This window comes from Triticum dicoccoides, chromosome 5B (assembly GCF_002162155.2).
Source record: "Triticum dicoccoides isolate Atlit2015 ecotype Zavitan chromosome 5B, WEW_v2.0, whole genome shotgun sequence".
NCBI lineage: Eukaryota > Viridiplantae > Streptophyta > Magnoliopsida > Poales > Poaceae > Triticum > Triticum dicoccoides.
In genome coordinates this window covers 704417323-704435985 of record NC_041389.1, presented here as the reverse complement: position 1 = coordinate 704435985, position 18663 = coordinate 704417323, and the positions used below count along the sequence as shown (strand labels likewise).

The 18663-nt window shown below is 40.7% G+C and overlaps 1 protein-coding gene across 2 annotated transcripts; it reads left to right on the top strand.

The window, feature by feature from the left end:
• The first annotated feature begins 11472 nt into the window (after positions 1–11472).
• On the top strand, positions 11473–18663 carry LOC119312802 (probable ion channel CASTOR). 2 transcript variants are annotated; one of them, XM_037588567.1, is made up of 12 exons: positions 11473–11932; positions 12015–12086; positions 12168–12785; positions 13295–13477; positions 13856–13915; positions 13986–14189; positions 14665–14913; positions 15558–15656; positions 16792–16986; positions 17101–17193; positions 17392–17658; positions 18000–18218. In XM_037588567.1, exons 1-12 carry the CDS (start codon positions 11513–11515, stop codon positions 18216–18218), a joined length of 2679 nt encoding a protein of 892 aa, XP_037444464.1. In that variant the 5' UTR covers positions 11473–11512. The 2 variants fall into 2 exon arrangements, with proteins under 2 accessions (XP_037444464.1, XP_037444463.1); XM_037588566.1 differs by lacking the exon at positions 15558–15656 and adding an exon at positions 15709–15807 and having other exon boundaries at positions 11513–11932; positions 18000–18663.

Sequence of the window (18663 nt, the reverse complement as noted above, 5' to 3'; positions counted from 1 at the left end):
TTTAAGCATGCGGACCCTACAAGTTCGAGAACTATGTAGACATGACCGAGACACGTCTCCGGTCAATAACCAATAGCGGAACCTGGATGCTCATATTGGCTCCTACATATTCTACGAAGATCTTTATCGGTCAAACCGCATAACAACATACATTGTTCCCTTTGTCATCGGTATGTTACTTGCCCGAGATTTGATCGTCAGTATCTCAATACCTAGTTCAATCTTGTTACCGGCAAGTCTCTTTACTCGTTATGTAATGCATCATTCCGTAAATAACTCATTAGCTACATTGCTTGCAAGGCTTATAGTGATGTGCATTACCGAGAGGGCCCAGAGATACCTCTCCGACAATTAGAGTGACAAAACCTAATCTCGAAATACACCAACTCAACATGTACCTCTGGAGACACCTGCAGAGCTCCTTTATAATCACCCAGTTGCGTTGTGACGTTTGGTAGCACACAAGGTGTTCCTCCGGTAAATGGGAGTTGCATAATCTCATAGTTGTAGGAACATGTATAAGTCATGAAGAAAGCAATAACAACATACTAAACGATCAAGTGCTAAGCGAACGGAATGGGTCAAGTCAATCACATCATTCTCCTAATGATGTGATCCCATTAATCAAATGACAACTCATGTTTATGGTCAGGAAACATAACCATCTTTGATCAACGAGCTAGTCAAGTAGAGGCATACTAGTGACACTATGTTTGTCTATGTATTCACACATGTATTATGTTTCCGGTTAATACAATTCTAGCATGAATAATAAACATTTATCATGATATAAGGAAATAAATAATAACTTTATTATTGCCTCTAGGGCATATTTTCTTCAGTCTCCCACTTGCACTTGAGTCAATAATCTAGATTACATGGTAATGATTCTAACACCCATGGAGCCTTGGTGCTGATCATGTTTTGCTCATGGAAGAGGCTTAGTCAACGGGTCTGCAACATTCAGATCCGTATGTATCTTGCAAATCTCTATGTCTCCCACCTGGACTTGGTCCCGGATGGAATTGAAGCGTCTCTTGATGTGCTTGGTCCTCTTGTGAAATCTGGATTCCTTTGCCAAGGCAATTGCACCAGTATTGTCACAGAAGATCTTCATTGGTCCCGATGCACTAGGTATAACACCTAGATGGGATATGAACTCCTTCATCCAGACTCCTTCATTTGCTGCTTCCGAAGCAGCTATGTACTCCGCTTCGCATGTCGATCCCGCCACGACGCTTTGTTTAGAACTGCACCAACTAACAACTCCACCGTTCAATATAAACACGTATCCGGTCTGCGATTTAGAATCGTCCGGATCAGTGTTAAAGCTTGCATCGACGTAACCATTTACGACTAGCTCTTTGTCACCTCCATAAACGAGAAACATATCCTTAGTCCTTTTCAGGTATTTCAGGATATTCTTGACCGCTGTCCAGTGATCCACTCCTGGATTACTTTGGTACCTCCCTGCTAAACTTATTGCTAAGCATACATCAGGTTTGATACACAACATTGCATATATGATAGAGCCTATGGCTGAAGCATAGGGAACATCTTTCATTTTCTCTCTATCTTCTGCTGTGGTCGGGCATTGAGTCTGACTCAACTTCACACCTTGTAACACAGGCAAGAACCCTTTCTTTGCTTGATCCATTTTGAACTTTTTCAAAACTTTATGAAGGTATGTGCTTTGTGAAAGTCCAATTAAGCGTCTTGATCTATCTCTATAGATCTTGATGCCTAATATGTAAGCAGCTTCACCGAGGTCTTTCATTGAAAAACTTTTATTCAAGTATCCTTTTATGCTATCTAGAAATTCTATATCATTTCCAATCAATAATATGTCGTCTACATATAATATCAGAAATGCTACAGAGCTCCCACTCACTTTCTTGTAAATACAGGCTTCTCCAAAAGTCTATGTAAAACCATATGCTTTGATCACACTATCAAAGCGTTTATTCCAACTCCGAGAGGCTTGCACCAGTCCATAAATGGATCGTTGGAGCTTGCACACTTTGTTAGCACCTTTTGGATCGACAAACCTTCTGGTTGCATCATATACAACTCTTCTTCTAGAAATCCATTCAGGAATGCAGTTTTACATCCATTTGCCATATTTTGTAATCATAAAATGCAGCAATTGCTAACATGATTCGGACAGACTTAAGCATCGCTACGAGTGAGAAAGTCTCATCGTAGTCAACTCCTTGAACTTGTCGAAAACCTTTCGCAACAAGTCGAGCTTTGTAGACAGTAACATTACCATCAGCGTCAGTCTTCTTCTTGAAGATCCATTTATTCTCGATGGCTTGCCGATCATTGGGCAAGTCAACCAAAGTACATACTTTGTTCTCATACATGGATCCCATCTCAGATTTCATGGCCTCAAGCCATTTCGCGGAATCTGGGCTCATCATCGCTTCCTCATAGTTCGTAGGTTCGCCATGGTCAAGTAACATGACATCCAGAATAGGATTACCATACCACTGTGGTGCGGATTTTACTCTGGTTGACCTATGAGGTTCGGTAGTAACTTGATCTGAAGTTTCATGATCAATATCATTAGCTTCCTCACTGATTGGTGTAGTCGTCACAGGAACCGGTTTTTGTGATGAACTACTTTCCAATAAGGGAGCAGGTACAGTTACCTCATCAAGTTCTACTTTCCTCCCACTCACTTCTTTCGAGAGAAACTCCTTCTCTAGAAACGATCCAAATTTAGCAACAAAAGTCTTGCCTTCAGATCTGTGATAGAAGGTGTATCCAATAGTCTCTTTTGGGTATCCTACACATTTCTCCGATTTGGGTTCGAGCTTATCTGGTTGAAGTTTCTTCACATAAGCATTGCAGTCCCAAACTTTAAGAAATGAAAACATTGGTTTCTTGCCAAACCACAGTTCATAAGGCGTCGTCTCAACGGATTTTGATGGTGCCCTATATTAACGTGAATGCAGCCGTCTCTAAAGCATAACCCCAAAACGATAGCGGTAAATCAGTAAGAGACATCATAGATCGTACCATATCTAGTAAAGTACGATTACGACGTTCAAACACACCATTTTGTTGTGGTGTTCCGGGTGGCGTGAGTTGTGAAACTATTCCGCATTGTTTCAAATGTAAACCAAACTCATAACTCAAATATTCTCCTCCACGATCAGATCGTAGAAATTTTATTTTCTTGTTACGATGATTTTCTACTTCACTCTGAAATTCTTTGAACTTTTCAAATGTTTCAGACTTGTGTTTCATTAAGTAGATATACCCATATCTGCTCAAATCATCTGTGAAGGTGAGAAAATAACGATACCCGCCGCGAGCCTCAATGTTCATTGGACTACATACATCAGTATGTATGATTCCCAACAAATCTGTTGCTCGCTCCATAGTTCCGGAGAACGACGTTTTAGTCATATTGCCCATGAGGCATGGTTCGCAAGTACCAAGTGATTCATAATCAAGTGATTCTAAAAGTCCATTAGTTTGGAGTTTCTTCATGCGCTTTACACCAATATGACCCAAACGGCAGTGCCACAAATAAGTTGCACTATCATTATCAACTCTGCATCTTTTGGCTTCAACATTATGAATATGTGTATCACTACTATCAAGATTTAATAAAAATAGACCACTCTTCAAGGGTGCATGACCATAAAAGATATTACTCATATAAATAGAACAACCATTATTCTCTGATTTAAATGAATAACCGTCTCTTATCAAACAAGATCCAGATATAATGTTCATGCTTAACGCTGGCACCAAATAACAATTATTTAGGTCTAAAACTAATCCCAAAGGTAGATGTAGAGGTAGTGTGCCGACCGCAATCACATCGACTTTGGAACCATTTCCCACGCGCATCGTCACCTTGTCCTTAGCCAATCTTCGCTTAATCCCTAGTCCCTGTTTTGAGTTGCAAATATTAGCAACAGAACCAGTATCAAATACCCAGTCTACTGCGAGCATTAATAAGGTACACATCAATAACATGTACATCACACATACCTTTGTTCACCTTGCCATCCTTCTTATCCGCCAAATACTTGGGGCAGTTCCGCTTCTAGTGACCAGTCTGCTTGCAGTAGAAGCACTCAGTCTCAGGCTTAGGTCCAGATTTGGGTTTCTTCTCTTGAGCAGCAACTTGTTTGCCGTTCTTCTTGAAGTTCCCCTTCTTTTTCCCTTTGCCCTTCTTCTTGAAACTGGTGGTCTTATTGACCATCAACACTTGATGCTCCTTCTTGATTTCTACCTCCGCAGCTTTCAGCATTGCAAAGAGCTCGGGAATAGTCTTGTCCATCCCTTGCATATTATAGTTCATCAGGAAGCTCTTGTAGCTTGGTGGCAGTGATTGAAGAATTCTGTCAATGACACTATCATCAGGAAGATTAACTCCCAGGTGAATCAAGTGATTATTATACCCAGATATTTTGAGTATATGTTCACTGACAAAACTATTCTCTTCCATCTTGCAGCTATAGAACTTATTGGAGACTTCATATCTCTCAATCCGGGCATTTGCTTGAAATATTAACTTCAACCCCTGGAACATCTCATATGCTCCATGACGTTCAAAACGCCGTTGAAGTCCCGGTTCTAAGCCGTAAAGCATGGCACACTGAACTATCGAGTAGTCATCAGCTTTGCTCTGCCAGACGTTCTTAACGTCGTCAGTTGCATCTGCAGCAGGCCTGGCACCCAGCGGTGCTTCCAGGAAGTAATTCTTCTGTGCAGCAATGAGGATAATCCTCAAGTTACGAACCCAGTCCGTGTAATTGCTACCATCATCTTTCAACTTAGCTTTCTCAAGGAACGCATTAAAATTCAATGGAACAACAACACGAGCCATCTATCTACAACAAACATAGACAAGCAAAAATACTATCAGGTACTAAGTTCATGATAAATTTAAGTTCAATTAATCATATTACTTAAGAACCCCCACTTAGATAGACATCCCTCTAATCATCTAAGTGATCACATGATCCAAATCAACTAAACCATGTCCGATCATCACGTGAGATGGAGTAGTTTTCAATGGTGAACATCACTATGTTGATCATATCTACTATATGATTCACGCTCGACCTTTCGGTCTCAGTGTTCCGAGGCCATATCTGTATATGCTAGGCTCGTCAAGTTTAACCTGAGTATTCTGTGTGTGCAACTGTTTTGCACCCGTTGTATTTGAATGTAGAGCCTATCACACCCGATCATCACGTGGTGTCTCAACATGAAAACTTTCACAACGGTGCATACTCAGGGAGAACACTTATACCTTGAAATTTAGTGAGCGATCATCTTATAATGCTACCATTAATCAAAGCAAAATAAGATGCATAAAGGATAAACATCACATGCAATCAATATAAGTGATATGATATGGCCATCATCATCTTGTGCTTGTGATCTCCATCTTCGAAGCACCGTCATGATCACCATAGTCACCGGTGCGACACCTTGATCTCCATCGTAGCATCGTTGTCGTTTCGCCACCTATTGCTTCTACGACTATCGCTACCTCTTAGTGATAAAGCAAAGCAATTACAGGGCGTTTGCATTGCATAAATAAAGCGACAATCATATGGCTCCTGCCAGTTGCCGATAATTCAGTTACAAAATATGATCATCTCATACAATAAAATATGGCATCACGTCTTGACCATATCACATCACAACATGCCTTGCAAAAACAAGTTAGACGTCCTCTACTTTGTTGTTGCAAGTTTTACGTGACTGCTACGGGCTGAGCAAGAACCGTTCTTACCTACGCATCAAAACCACAACGATAGTTCGTCAAGTTAGTGCTGTTTTAACCTTCTCAAGCACTGGGCGTAGCCACACTCGGTTCAACTAAAGTTGGAGAAACTAACACCCGCCAGCCACATGTGTGCAAAGCACGTCGGTAGAACCAGTCTCGCGTAAGCGTACGCATAATGTCGGTCCGGGCCGCTTCATCCAACAATACCGCCGAACCAAAGTATGGCATGCTGGTAAGCAGGATGACTTGTATCGCCCACAACTCACTTGTGTTCTACTTGTGCATATAACATCTACGCATAAAACCTGGCTCGGATGCCACAGTTGGGGAACGTAGTAATTTCAAAAAAATTCCTACGCACACGCAAGATCATGGTGATGCATAGCAACGAGAGGGGAGAGTGTTGTCCACGTACCCTCGTAGACTAAAAGCGGAAGCGTTAGAACAACGCGGTTGATGTAGTCGTACGTCTTCACGGCCCGACCGATCAAGCACCGAAAGCACGACACCTCCGAGTTCTAGCACACGTTCAGTTCGATGACGTCCCTCGAACTCCGATCCAACCGAGTGTCGAGGGAGAGTTCCGTCAGCACGACGGCGTGGTGACGATGATGATGTTCTACCGACATAGGGCTTCGGCTAAGCACCGCTACAATATTATCGAGGTGGAATATAGTGGAGGGGGGCACCGCACACGGCTAATAGATCTCAAGGATCAATTGTTGTTGTGTCTAGAGGTGCCCTCCTGCCCCTGTATATAAAGGAGCAAGGGGGGAGGGGCGGCCGGCCAGGAGGGCCGCGCCAGGAGGAGTCCTACTCCCACCGGGAGTAGGACTCCCTCCTTTCCTTGTCCAACTAGGAGAGGGGGAAGGAAGGGAGAGAGGGGAGAAAGGAAAGGGGGGCGCCGCTCCCCCTCCTTGTCCTATTTGGACTAGAGGGGGAGGGGGCGCGCGGCCTCCCCCTGGCCGCCCCTCCTCTTCTCCACTTTGGGCCCATGAGGCCCATTAACCCCCCGGTACTCCGGTATATAGCCGATAACCCCCGGAACCATTCCGATGTCCAAATATAGTCGTCCAATATATCAATCTTCATGTCTCGACCATTTCGAGACTCCTTGTCATGTCCGTGATCACATCCGGGACTCTGAACTATCTTCGGTACATCATAATATATAAACTCATAATATAACTGTCATCTAACTTTAAGCGTGCGGACCCTACAGGTTCGAGAACTATGTAGACATGACCAAGACACGTCTCCGGTCAATAACCAATAGCGGAACCTAGATGCTCATATTGGCTCCTACATATTCTACGAAGATCTTTATCGGTCAAACCGCATAACAACATACGTTGTTCCCTTTGTCATCGGCATGTTACTTGCCCGAGATTTGATCATCGGTATCTCAATACCTAGTTCAATCTCGTTACCGGCAAGTCTCTTTACTCGTTACGTAATGCATCATTCAATAACTAACTCATTAGCTACATTGCTTGCAAGGCTTATAATTATGTGCATTACAGAGAGGGCCCAGCGATACCTCTCCGACAATCGGAGTGACAAAACCTAATCTCGAAATACACCAACTTAACATGTACCTTTGGAGACACCTGTAGAGCTCCTTTATAATCACCCAATTACGTTGTGACATTTGGTAGCACACAAGGTGTTCCTCCGATAAACGGGAGTTGCATAATCTCATAGTTGTAGGAACATGTATAAGTCATGAAGAAAGCAATAGCAACATACTAAACGATCAAGTGCTAAGCTAACGGAATGGGTCAAGTCAATCACATCATTCTCCTAATGATGTGATCATGTTAATCAAATGACAACTCATGTTTATGGTCAGGAAACATAACCATCTTTGATCAACGAGCTAGTCAAGTAGAGGCATACTAGTGACACTATGTTTGTCTATGTATTCACACATGTATTATGTTTCCGGTTAATACAATTCTAGCATGAATAATAAACATTTATCATGATATAAGGAAATAAATAATAACTTTATTATTGCCTCTAGGGCATATTTCCTTCAGTGGAGGCAGACGGGGTGGGCGAGAGAAGAACAGTAGCAGCAACAGTTCTGGCCACCACGGAGGAGTCAGCGGCAACCGAAGATAAAGGCGTCGCGATGGTGGATCAACAACATGAGTTGCGCGTGCTAGAAAATTGACCTAACTCTAATACCATGTTAGGAAATATGCAACTTGTATTACCAGGAGGCCATAGGCCGGTATATATACATGTATAGGTGTGGACTATATGCAAGAAACCCCTTATACAATAGGGTAAATACGAAAGGTTACATGGCTATATATATAATCCTCTAACAGATGTATACTACATGTGCGTAAAATTTGAAGATGATGTACATTATGGTGAGAGCTACACAAAAATGAGAGAAAATGTTATTTTTGAAAATGATGAGCGTTAATGCATCTCATTGTCAGACTTTACACAAATGTAAAATACATACACATCAATGTGTACAAATTTTTTCAGAATTTTTCAAAACATCAAAATGTGTCTTTTGATATATTTTTTAAAACTCCATGGAGCTCGTCCTCCAAAAATCCTACTTTGTCTAAGATCAAACTTCTTTAAGTTTGCTCGGATCTATAGAAAAATATATCAGTATCTACAACATCAAATTAGTTTAATTAGACTGGTCAAAAAATGTATATTTATACTACATACATATTTGATGTTAGCAACATACTTTTTTATATACTTAGTCAAACATACAATTTTTTTAATCACTACAAAGCTTGAACTTCGAATAATTTAAAAGGAGGTAGTAGTACACTATAATAAGAAAGAAAACTTATCCAGTCAAAGTAACTTGTCTAGAGAGGAAATCATAGGGGGTGGCTAGATAAGTCTAAGGTGAGCACTGATCGATATTGGCAAGGTTGGGGGTACTGGTTTCAAGGACTATCGGGTAGGGATCGATTCAGCTCAGTCTACCACTATAAAGTTAAGATTTAAGATATCAAATTGTAGATCATACTAGTTATTGGACATATGTTTCTCTGCAAGCCATGTGTGTCATGTGGAATAAACACATGTTTTTTATACTATTGAGAATTAACATGCATATTTCAAAAAGCAATGCACAAACATGCTTTGTTTTAAAGGTTAAGTCAGAATGGCAAAGTTTATGTTTAGATCTAAACTCATTTGTAATACGTTGGTGTGACGATGTTGGAACCTTGTGCCACCGGGAAGGAACACATACTGATCTAATGATTTACTTGAGAACCTTTAACTAGTTGGTGATTATTATAAACAATATCACCTCAATACAAGTACCCAAAAAAACACCATCCGCTAATTATTGATCCCACTGAAACATGTTAGAGACATTTGATAGAAAAATCACTAACGTGAATGGTCAACAATTCGATAGAAGTCCTTATAAACACAATATGCACTCTAGAGTTTTCTATGTTTGCTTAGACCTAATCATGTGCTGCTATCAAGATATTTATTAGATTGTATGCTTTTTAGGTCTCTACTAATACTTTTATAAATATTACCCCCTCATCCCTACACACACACACACACAAAATAGTTCATGGAAAGTATCATACATTATTCATTGAGGCATGCGCTTTGTCCTACTTCATTTTTCACATTAAAACATGATTTGTTATAAAGATGCAAACCTTCTAAACAATAAAGTGCTAACCTAAGTTTTGTTAAAACATATGTCAACATCACACAATATTACAATTTAATGGCATACATTCGAACCATATAAGTAAAAACACTATAGTCCACATTAACAATATTTTATGTAATTAATTATACCACTAAGTAATCAAAGTTGATATGCGTTTTGATATAAGTAAATAATGACAAAGTATAAAGGTTTAATATAAATAATATTTATTTTAACTAGACTCGACCTAAAAGTTGTTTAAAAATAATAAAATAATGGTTTTTAGGCTGTTAATATTAAAATACACAATCTTAAATATTTATATGCAATTTAATATCGGTAACAAAAAGAAGTGTTATGTAGAGCGCTGATGCACCCATTGTAAAACATAGGGTTTGGGGAACTGGCTCGACACCCTAAAACGGGGTGTGGCTATCTCATTATATAGACGTACCAAGAGGTACAATACAAGGCATGTACAAGACTACGTATATACAGTCTAACACCCTCCCTCAATCTTAACTGTAGCCTGAAGTACAAAGTAAGTTAAGATTGCGCCTACAGCCTACAAACTGTGGTTGTGGAAGAGGCTTCGTGAAGATGTCAGCAAGTTGATCCTTGGAGGAGATGAACTTGATACAAAGCAGTCTCTGTGCAACACGTTCCCGAACAAAGTGATAGTCAACCTCGATGTGTTTCGTCCTAGCATGAAACACCGGATTAGATGAAAGGTATGTAGCGCCGATGCTATCACACCACAGAACTGGAGGACGACCTGGAGAGACTCTCAGCTCCCGCAACAAAGACTGTACCCATATGATCTCAGCGGTAGCATCAGCAACAACTCTGATACCATGTAAAATATAGGGTTTGGGGAACTGACTCGACACCCTAAAACGGGGTGTGGCTATCTCATTATATAGACGTACCAAGAGGTACAATACAAGGCATGTATAAGACTACGTATATACAGTCTAACACCCATGACTTGTTATAGACATGTAACACAATTAACACTTTACTAAAGATAAAATGAACATTAAGCATGGATCATTTTGTTATATTTTTCGCTTTTTATGTTTTATTTTGATTATTTTCATAAGCTGAATTATCTAATCGGAGGAAATCTTTCGACGTTGTAAGTTACAAAGTTTGTAATGATTGAAATTATTATGATATCTAGTTGGACCAAAACACATTTTACATAAATATTTTCTCGAGAAATGTTTAGATAAAGATCAATAAGGCATGTGACAAAAATGTAATAGCAGAGTCATGCGATGTTTACTATCATCTCTATGCAATGTAGTTCTTTTTCTCTTTGTCCTCACAATTGAAACTAAAATATCATATTATTATCAATCATATGCAAATTTGAGGTAAAATTTACTAGCTTTGTCGTTGAAGTATTAATGATTTATTAGACTAGTTTTTGTATAGTTTGAAGTTTTAAACCAAAACTAAACTTAGAACTAAAATACCAAGTTTGTCTAGAATCTTATGTTAAATTTAGTTGAAATATGGGCACATTGGCGAGTGAAGTTATTCCTGATTTACCATAATTGTTTCATAAGAATGTGATATGAATTAGAACCCAAAAATTAAACCAAAACAAAAAAAATATGTTTCTCGGAAACAACATGCCAAATTTAGCTAAAGTTCTAGCCATTTCACCATTGAATTATTTTTCGATTTACTTGGATAATTCCAATTTTCTATAGAACCAAAATTTTAGCTACGAGTGGAGAGATGAAAAGATGTGCCAGATAATATAGGGTTTCCAAGATGGTCACATTATTTAAATAAACATAAATGTAATGTTTAAATAAGTTTTAAAAAATTGGAAAGTTTAAGCACACCATAGACACTGGGTCCAGTTGATTGTAAATTTAATAAACCAATTCAAAATTCTGAATTTTAATCTCTGGGCCTGCAAGTCAACGACAAGGGAGGAATTATTCCACCCAACCGAACAAACAAACCCCAACGAACCCAACGACATCCCTCCCTTCCATCTCAAAAGAAAGGAAAAAAAAAAATAACGACATCCCTTGCCTCGCCCCCACTCCTCAGCGAGAATGCCCCTGGACCCCGACCACTCGCCGTCGCCGCCGCCGCAGCCGCCGCACCGCGACTGGTTCTTCCCGCCGGCGCCGCCCTTCCTCCCCTCCTCCTCCAGGTCCCTCGGACCCAGGGCCCCCTTCCCCTCCACCTCCCGCTCCTACAAGCCCTACTCGCCCGCCGACCGCCGCCCGCTCCCGGCCCCCCGCTCCCGCTCCCGCTCCCCGCACCCCTCGCCGGAGCAGCAGTCGCCGCAGCCCCCCTCCGCGCCGCGCCTCCGCGGCTGGGACCCCCGCTACGCGGGCGTCCGCCGCGGCGATGCGCAGGCGCCCGCAGCTGCAGCCGCGCCGCCGGCCGCCCCGCCGGCGGTGCCCGACAGGAAGTCGCCGCCCGCGTCCGCGCTCACCCTCCGTTGGTCCGGGATGCTCTCCGCCGCGGTGAGTCACGGTGACCCCCCCGGGTTTGACTTTTGTTGACTGCCTACAGTTATCTGATCATTCTGCTCTGCTTCCATTTCAGGCCATTCTGCTCTGCTTCGCCTCCCTCCTCCACAGGAACTTCTCCCTGCACGACCAGGTCCACCATTTGCGGGTAAAATCCTGGCCCATTCCCCCCTATGCACATTACGCAAGAGGGCGGCAGCCTTACCGCCGCCCGTTTCGATTCTGCCAGGGACAGCTTGGCGCGGCCACGGCGAAGCTGCAGTCATGTATCGTCGTCATGGACTCCTCGCTGGACATGAGCAGCGCGTTTTCGGACCAGAGCAACGACGAGTTTGTGCCCAGCAGAAGCCTGAAGAATTTCTCCCTGCTGCTCTCGCTGTCCGCGCTGTATGCGCCGATAATTATTCTCAAGTACATCGACCTTCTGTCCAGGCTGAGGAGATCGCGAGGCTCTGAAGATGTCGCCTTCAACAAGCGGTTGGCGTACAGAGTCGATATATTTTTGTCGCTTCATCCGTACGCTAAACCCTTGGTTCTTCTTGTCGGTACAATGTTGCTTATCGGTCTTGGTGGGCTCGCTCTTTATGGGGTTACTGATGATAGCTTGTCGGATTGCCTCTGGTTATCGTGGACCTTTGTGGCTGATGCGGGAAACCATGCAAATGCCGTGGGCCTTGGGCCTAAGTTGGTTTCAGTTTCAATCAGTATTGGTGGGATGTTGGTTTTTGCCATGATGCTTGGTCTTGTGACTGATTCAATCTCAGAGAAGTTTGATTCTTTGAGGAAAGGAAGGAGCGAGGTCATAGAGCAGAGTCACACCCTGATCCTTGGGTGGAGTGACAAGTTGGTAATCTTGGAATCAAACCTTTGCTGATTTCTTTCGTGCAGCATTTTCTGTTATTTTTCTTATTATTCAAATATGAGTGTCATATCAATAGCGAATAGCCGAACATGATTGTTAGAGCGCTTCTTATTGCATAAAGTACACTCTTTAACTACTTCCTGAAGCTTCAAGTGTAGAGGCATGTTACAGAAAGATGATCAGATCTCCATTTTACAGTGTGAATGTTACATGAAGTGTGGTCTTTTTTATTTTTATTTTCTTGCATCTGATTTGTTGTCATTTTGGTGAGGGGTGAAACGCTTAAAATAGCGAGTTACGGAGACAGATGGGACCTTTAAAATTAAGAGTGGAATGCAGATGTAATATTTCCTCTCACATTGTGTTTTCTGTTGTCAGTTCCTATTAGCAGTATGGTAGGTACTAGATACTGGTACTTAGTTGTATTGTGCATATGGATTTATAGCTGTTTCTTGTGTTTCTCCAGACTAACCTATTTCCTGTTATGGCAATAGGGATCTTTACTGAACCAAATTTGTATTGCTAACGAAAGTTTGGGAGGAGGGACTATCGTAGTGATGGCCGAGAGAGACAAAGAGGAAATGGAAGCAGATATTGCTAAAATGGAGTTTGACTTGAAAGGAACGGCTGTAATATGCAGAAGTGGAAGCCCTTTGATTCTGGCTGACTTGAAAAAGGTAAGAAATATGACTACTGCTTCAGAGACATACTTTTTTTTAGGGAAACAGCAGGACTCTGCTGCGTATTTTTATTGATTTTCTTTAAAAAAAGTACATAGGGTTTGTACAGAAAAGGAAAAAAAAACTATACAGCAGCAGGATCAAAGTCCTGTAAGAAAGAACCTATAACAAAAGGAAAGAAAATAAGATATAAAAGAACCTATAACAATATGATTACTGATTTAGAGACATACTTTGATTTTCCTCTGTTTGCTACATCTGTTAATGTTAATATGCCACTGTGGTATCTTCAGATAGGTCGATTACTGTGATGTTCATTAATTTATTCTGTCTCTGTTCTCCTTTTTTTGGACTAAATCTACCATAATGCTCAAGGTCTCAGTTTCTAAGGCGCGTGCAATTGTGGTTTTAGCTGAAGAAGGAAATGCTGACCAGGTTTGTTCTGCTGATCAAATTGCACCGTTTAATATGAAATCCGTACTTACATTAGTTGTCCCTTCTCCAGAGTGATGCCCGAGCACTGCGAATAGTCTTGAGTTTAACTGGAGTTAAAGAAGGACTAAGAGGTCACATTGTTGTTGAGCTTAGTGATCTTGACAATGAAGTGCTAGTCAAACTTGTTGGTGGAGACCTTGTGGAAACTGTTGTTGCACATGATGTAATAGGTCGGTTGATGATACAATGCGCGCGTCAGCCGGGCCTTGCTCAGGTTTTTCCCTATCCAGCAGTTCTGAATATATCTCGCTCCTTAAAAAGAAACTCCTCTTGAGCATTCTGATTGATTCATTCTATTTATTATTGCATTGTGGAATTGCATATAGGAGACCTTTCTAGTACAAAGTCTGCTTTCTTCAGAAACTTTATTGCACTAAGCTTATGATCTTCGCTTGATTTTCGATGTACATAAGCTATTTGCTCTGTTTAATTCCACTATGCTGTTCCTCCGCACTGCCAATTACTGGCTCACTTCCACACTGCATTTTTTAGCTTGCGGCTGCAGATTTTATGAAACTAAAGTAGGAGCTTGTCCTACATTTGCAACCTGCACACACTGACAGGTTTACCTACATCATGCTGGTTATAATTCCCTTGCTGGTTGAGTATTTGATAAACTTCAGTAACTATATGTAGTCTTTCTAATTTCTGACTGCACCTTCAAAGACTAATTGAGTATACATTCACAGATATGGGAAGATATCCTTGGCTTCGAGAACTGTGAATTCTATATTAAAAGATGGCCTCAGTTGGTCGGAATGCAATTTGAAGATGTGCTGATTAGTTTTCCTGATGCTGTTCCATGTGGAATAAAGATGGCATCTTACGGGGGCAAGATTATTTTAAATCCTGATGATTGTTATGTCTTGCAAGAGGGCGATGAGGTGATAGTAATTGCAGAGGATGATGATACATATACCCCAGCACCATTACCCAAGGTAAACTATTTATCTTTATAACCAAGTGCATCAACTGAATTTTGCCCATACAGAGCTAGCTTCAAATGTTCCTTTTGGGCTTACGCTTATCAGTAGCTGTAATAGTCCACGGTGTGGTCAGTGCCATCTAACGTCATATTGTGCCTACTGTATTGAACCTTTTATGTTAATCTTGAAAATTGGATTTTGTCCGAATGTGGGCCATCGAATGCCATATTGTGCCTACTTTATTGAACCTAATGGATTAATATAAAAAATCAGATTTTGTTTGAATGTGGGCCATTAACTTGTGTCATAGAATGTCCTCCAATATTTCAAATAAATTCTTCCTAAGCACCTTCTGGAAATGTTTCCCTCAGAGAAGTTCTTGTATCAGGATACATGAAATTAAACACAGCTTGATTGCTTTTGCATTAAGATTTGAGAAGTATTCTTTCCCCCTTGTGTTCAGTGAGCACCAAACATCAACTGCATGATACCATTTTATGCTTTACAGATGTCATCTATGGGGCTTGTCTTCACTTTCTTGAACTATAAAAACTACTTATGTTAGCTTCCTAAGAAAGTGTAGTATTGACACTGCACTTATATATAGAACATCCTGTAATGAAGTTTACAAAAGCAAAGTCAATTTTATTATTCAGGTTAAAGAAGCTGTTTACATAGACATTGTTCGCCATGAAAGAAACTCCCAGAAGATTCTTCTTTGTGGAATGCGACGGGATATAGATGATATGATTGTGGTAAGCCCTTTCTTCAAGCCCCTAATTACCTTTTTTCTGTAAACTTGTGCAGGTTAGGAGAGGCTACCCGCCTAAAGATTTTGTTGGTCCAAAGTCTCCTGAAAGAATATTATTTTGTGGTTGGCGACGTGATATGGAGGATATGATAATGGTAAATTGATTATGGATACAAACTGGCATCCTCACCCTCTTCTGGAATATTCATGTGGATATAATGCAGTCATTTGGAGCATTTCAAGGCAAAATTTGACCGTCCTGAACATCTTGAAACTATTAAAAAAAAATTAGTTTCTCCTGCTTTATACCTTCCTTATGTCTAATTAATGCTATGGAAGCATAGTGGTGGAGTTAGGCAGTTGTCCTCCGAGGTCTCATGGTGCTCCTTAAATATGTTGTCTTGCCATACTTTTGAATCCAATGTTTCTTACATCATACTGTCTTCTCTAACTTTTGATGCACATGGCTAACTCTAGTTGGGAAATTCTCGCATCTTCTGCATGACTCCTATATGTGATGCACTCTAATTTGGCATATATGCAGATATGGGCCACCGTAACATAGGCATAAATTCTTACTGATGGTGTGCCTGGAGTCTCACATTAGTTGTCCATTTAGGCTTGACTTCTACTTTTATGCGGTATGACTACATTGATGCATGTGCGACAACAAACTCGTGCATTTAGCAAACAGCTCATACTTTTCAAATGTTGGTTGAACAAAATTGTACACAAAGAAGATAAAATCTGCTAAATTTATAACTTTGTCATAATAATAATACGAACATGCTGTACTGACTGTAGCTCAAAGTTGTAAGTACTGTAAGAATTGCTTATATGGCTGTAATCGATCCGACCTGTTTTTCTCCCCTTTTTGTTTGCTGGGTCTTGGCCTGTCTTAGGCTTGTAGCCTTGTACCATAAACCCTTCTTTCTATTAATGCATCGAGACACAAACTTCTGCATTTTCTCAAAAAAGAATAATAATAATTGTTTATACATCAAACATATCATGCCATAATTAAACAATATACAGATATGCAACACCGGGCCTTTTGTTTGTCTCAATTCTATGCACGTTGCATTTACTTGGTGCACAGCAAGTCAACAGCATATTGTAACTTGGTTTTAGATATTCAGGTACTGGATGCTTTCCTAGCTCCAGGGTCAGAGTTGTGGATGTTCAATGATGTCCCTGAGATAGATAGAGAAAGAAAGCTAATTGAAGGAGGTCTGGACTTTAGTCGTCTTGAAAATATTACGTTGGTTCATCGAGAAGGAAATGCTGTTATTCGCCGTCACTTGGAGAGCCTCCCTTTAGAGTCGTTTGATTCTGTAAGTTCTGTGAAAATAAGAATGGTTTCCTGGATAAAAGGAAGTATTGAGCTTCCTATAAGTTTGATTTCTTTTTCTTCCATTTGACTGAGTTTCCTATGATTTCAATTGTAGATATTGATTTTGGCAGATGAATCTGTAGAAGATTCAGCAATCCAAGCTGATTCGAGGTCTCTTGCAACGTTACTGTTGATCAGAGATATTCAGGTTCTTCTAGAAATGCAAAATCATCTCGACTTTTCTTTTGACTTAAGTCATTATCACTGCAGATTATGTCGTTTTCTAATAGCGATTATCTTGGTTATGTGCTATTTTGGTTTTTGGTTATCTTTCCTGATGCTACAAACCTATACTATGATTCTGTACACATACTTATTATTATTCTTGCACTTCTAACTACTGCAGGCAAAACGTCTTCCATACAAGGAAGCGATTGGTTCAGATGGTTTCCGAAGAAGCTTATCAGAAGGTTCTTGGATGGGAGAGATGCAACAAGCATCTGATAAATCTGTTATAATCAGTGAGATATTGGATCCTAGGACTAAAAATTTATTATACATGTCAAAAATAAGCGACTATGTTCTTTCAAATGAACTCGTGAGCATGGCATTGGCAATGGTTGCAGAAGATCGCCAAATAAATTATGTCTTGGAGGAGCTCTTTGCTGAACAGGTATGGTTACTGTATTATTTTCTGATTTTTTTCTCCTCAATTAAGCTTTTACAGTCGTCACATCATATGTTTCTTCTCAACATATATGTTAATTGATACATACATATACATGTCTTTGTATGAAGTCTTTGAGTTTTGAACCTGATGTTACTATATATAGAGCATTAGGTTAAGTTTACCGATAGATCATTACCTTCAGAAAAGAGAATTTTGTAAGAATACTTACAAGTTTGCCACTGCACACATACATCTCTGGTTCAGAAAGTCTACAGTCAGCACTCTTGTCAGGTTTTTGCATCAGCATCACTAATCTCTTACCCTGCATTTGTACTCTTCGGCAGGGGAATGAACTGCAAATACGACAATCTGACCTGTACCTTCGAGAAGACGAGGAGCTAAGCTTCTTCGAGGTCATGCTACGAGCTAGGCAGAGGAAAGAGGTTGTCATCGGGTACCGTCTTGAGGACGCCGAGCGTGCCATAATCAATCCACCAGACAAAGCTTCAAGGAGAAGGTGGTCACCCAAGGATGTTTTTGTTGCTATAGCCGAGAAAGAATGAAATGTCATCAGATCAAGTATAGATTACAATTAAAATACACGCGTCGCTGATAACTCGGATGAAACCGACAGTAACAGCGGGTGGTTGTTGCATGGCATGCCGCCACATCCAAAAGATGAACAATGGCTGCGTGTGGAGGTAGCAAAGCAGGAAGCAGATACTGGGACAAATCTAGAGTCTAGATACACCAAGCCACCTTCGCGTATAGATTCAGTTTATAGTATATTCCTGTGTGAGAAACTTTGGGGGCGTCATTTCCGCAGTCCCAGGTAAAGGCTGCATAGAGATGAACATTCATGTGGCCTGTGGGATCTGGAGTTTTTAGGGGCTGTAGTTTAAGCTGTTGTACTCTGGGTATAGACTTCAGTGTTCGTTAAACGGACCAGTTGTAATACAAGTGTACAAGTACATTTGAGGGGAAAAAAAGGAAACTTCTTGTCGCAAA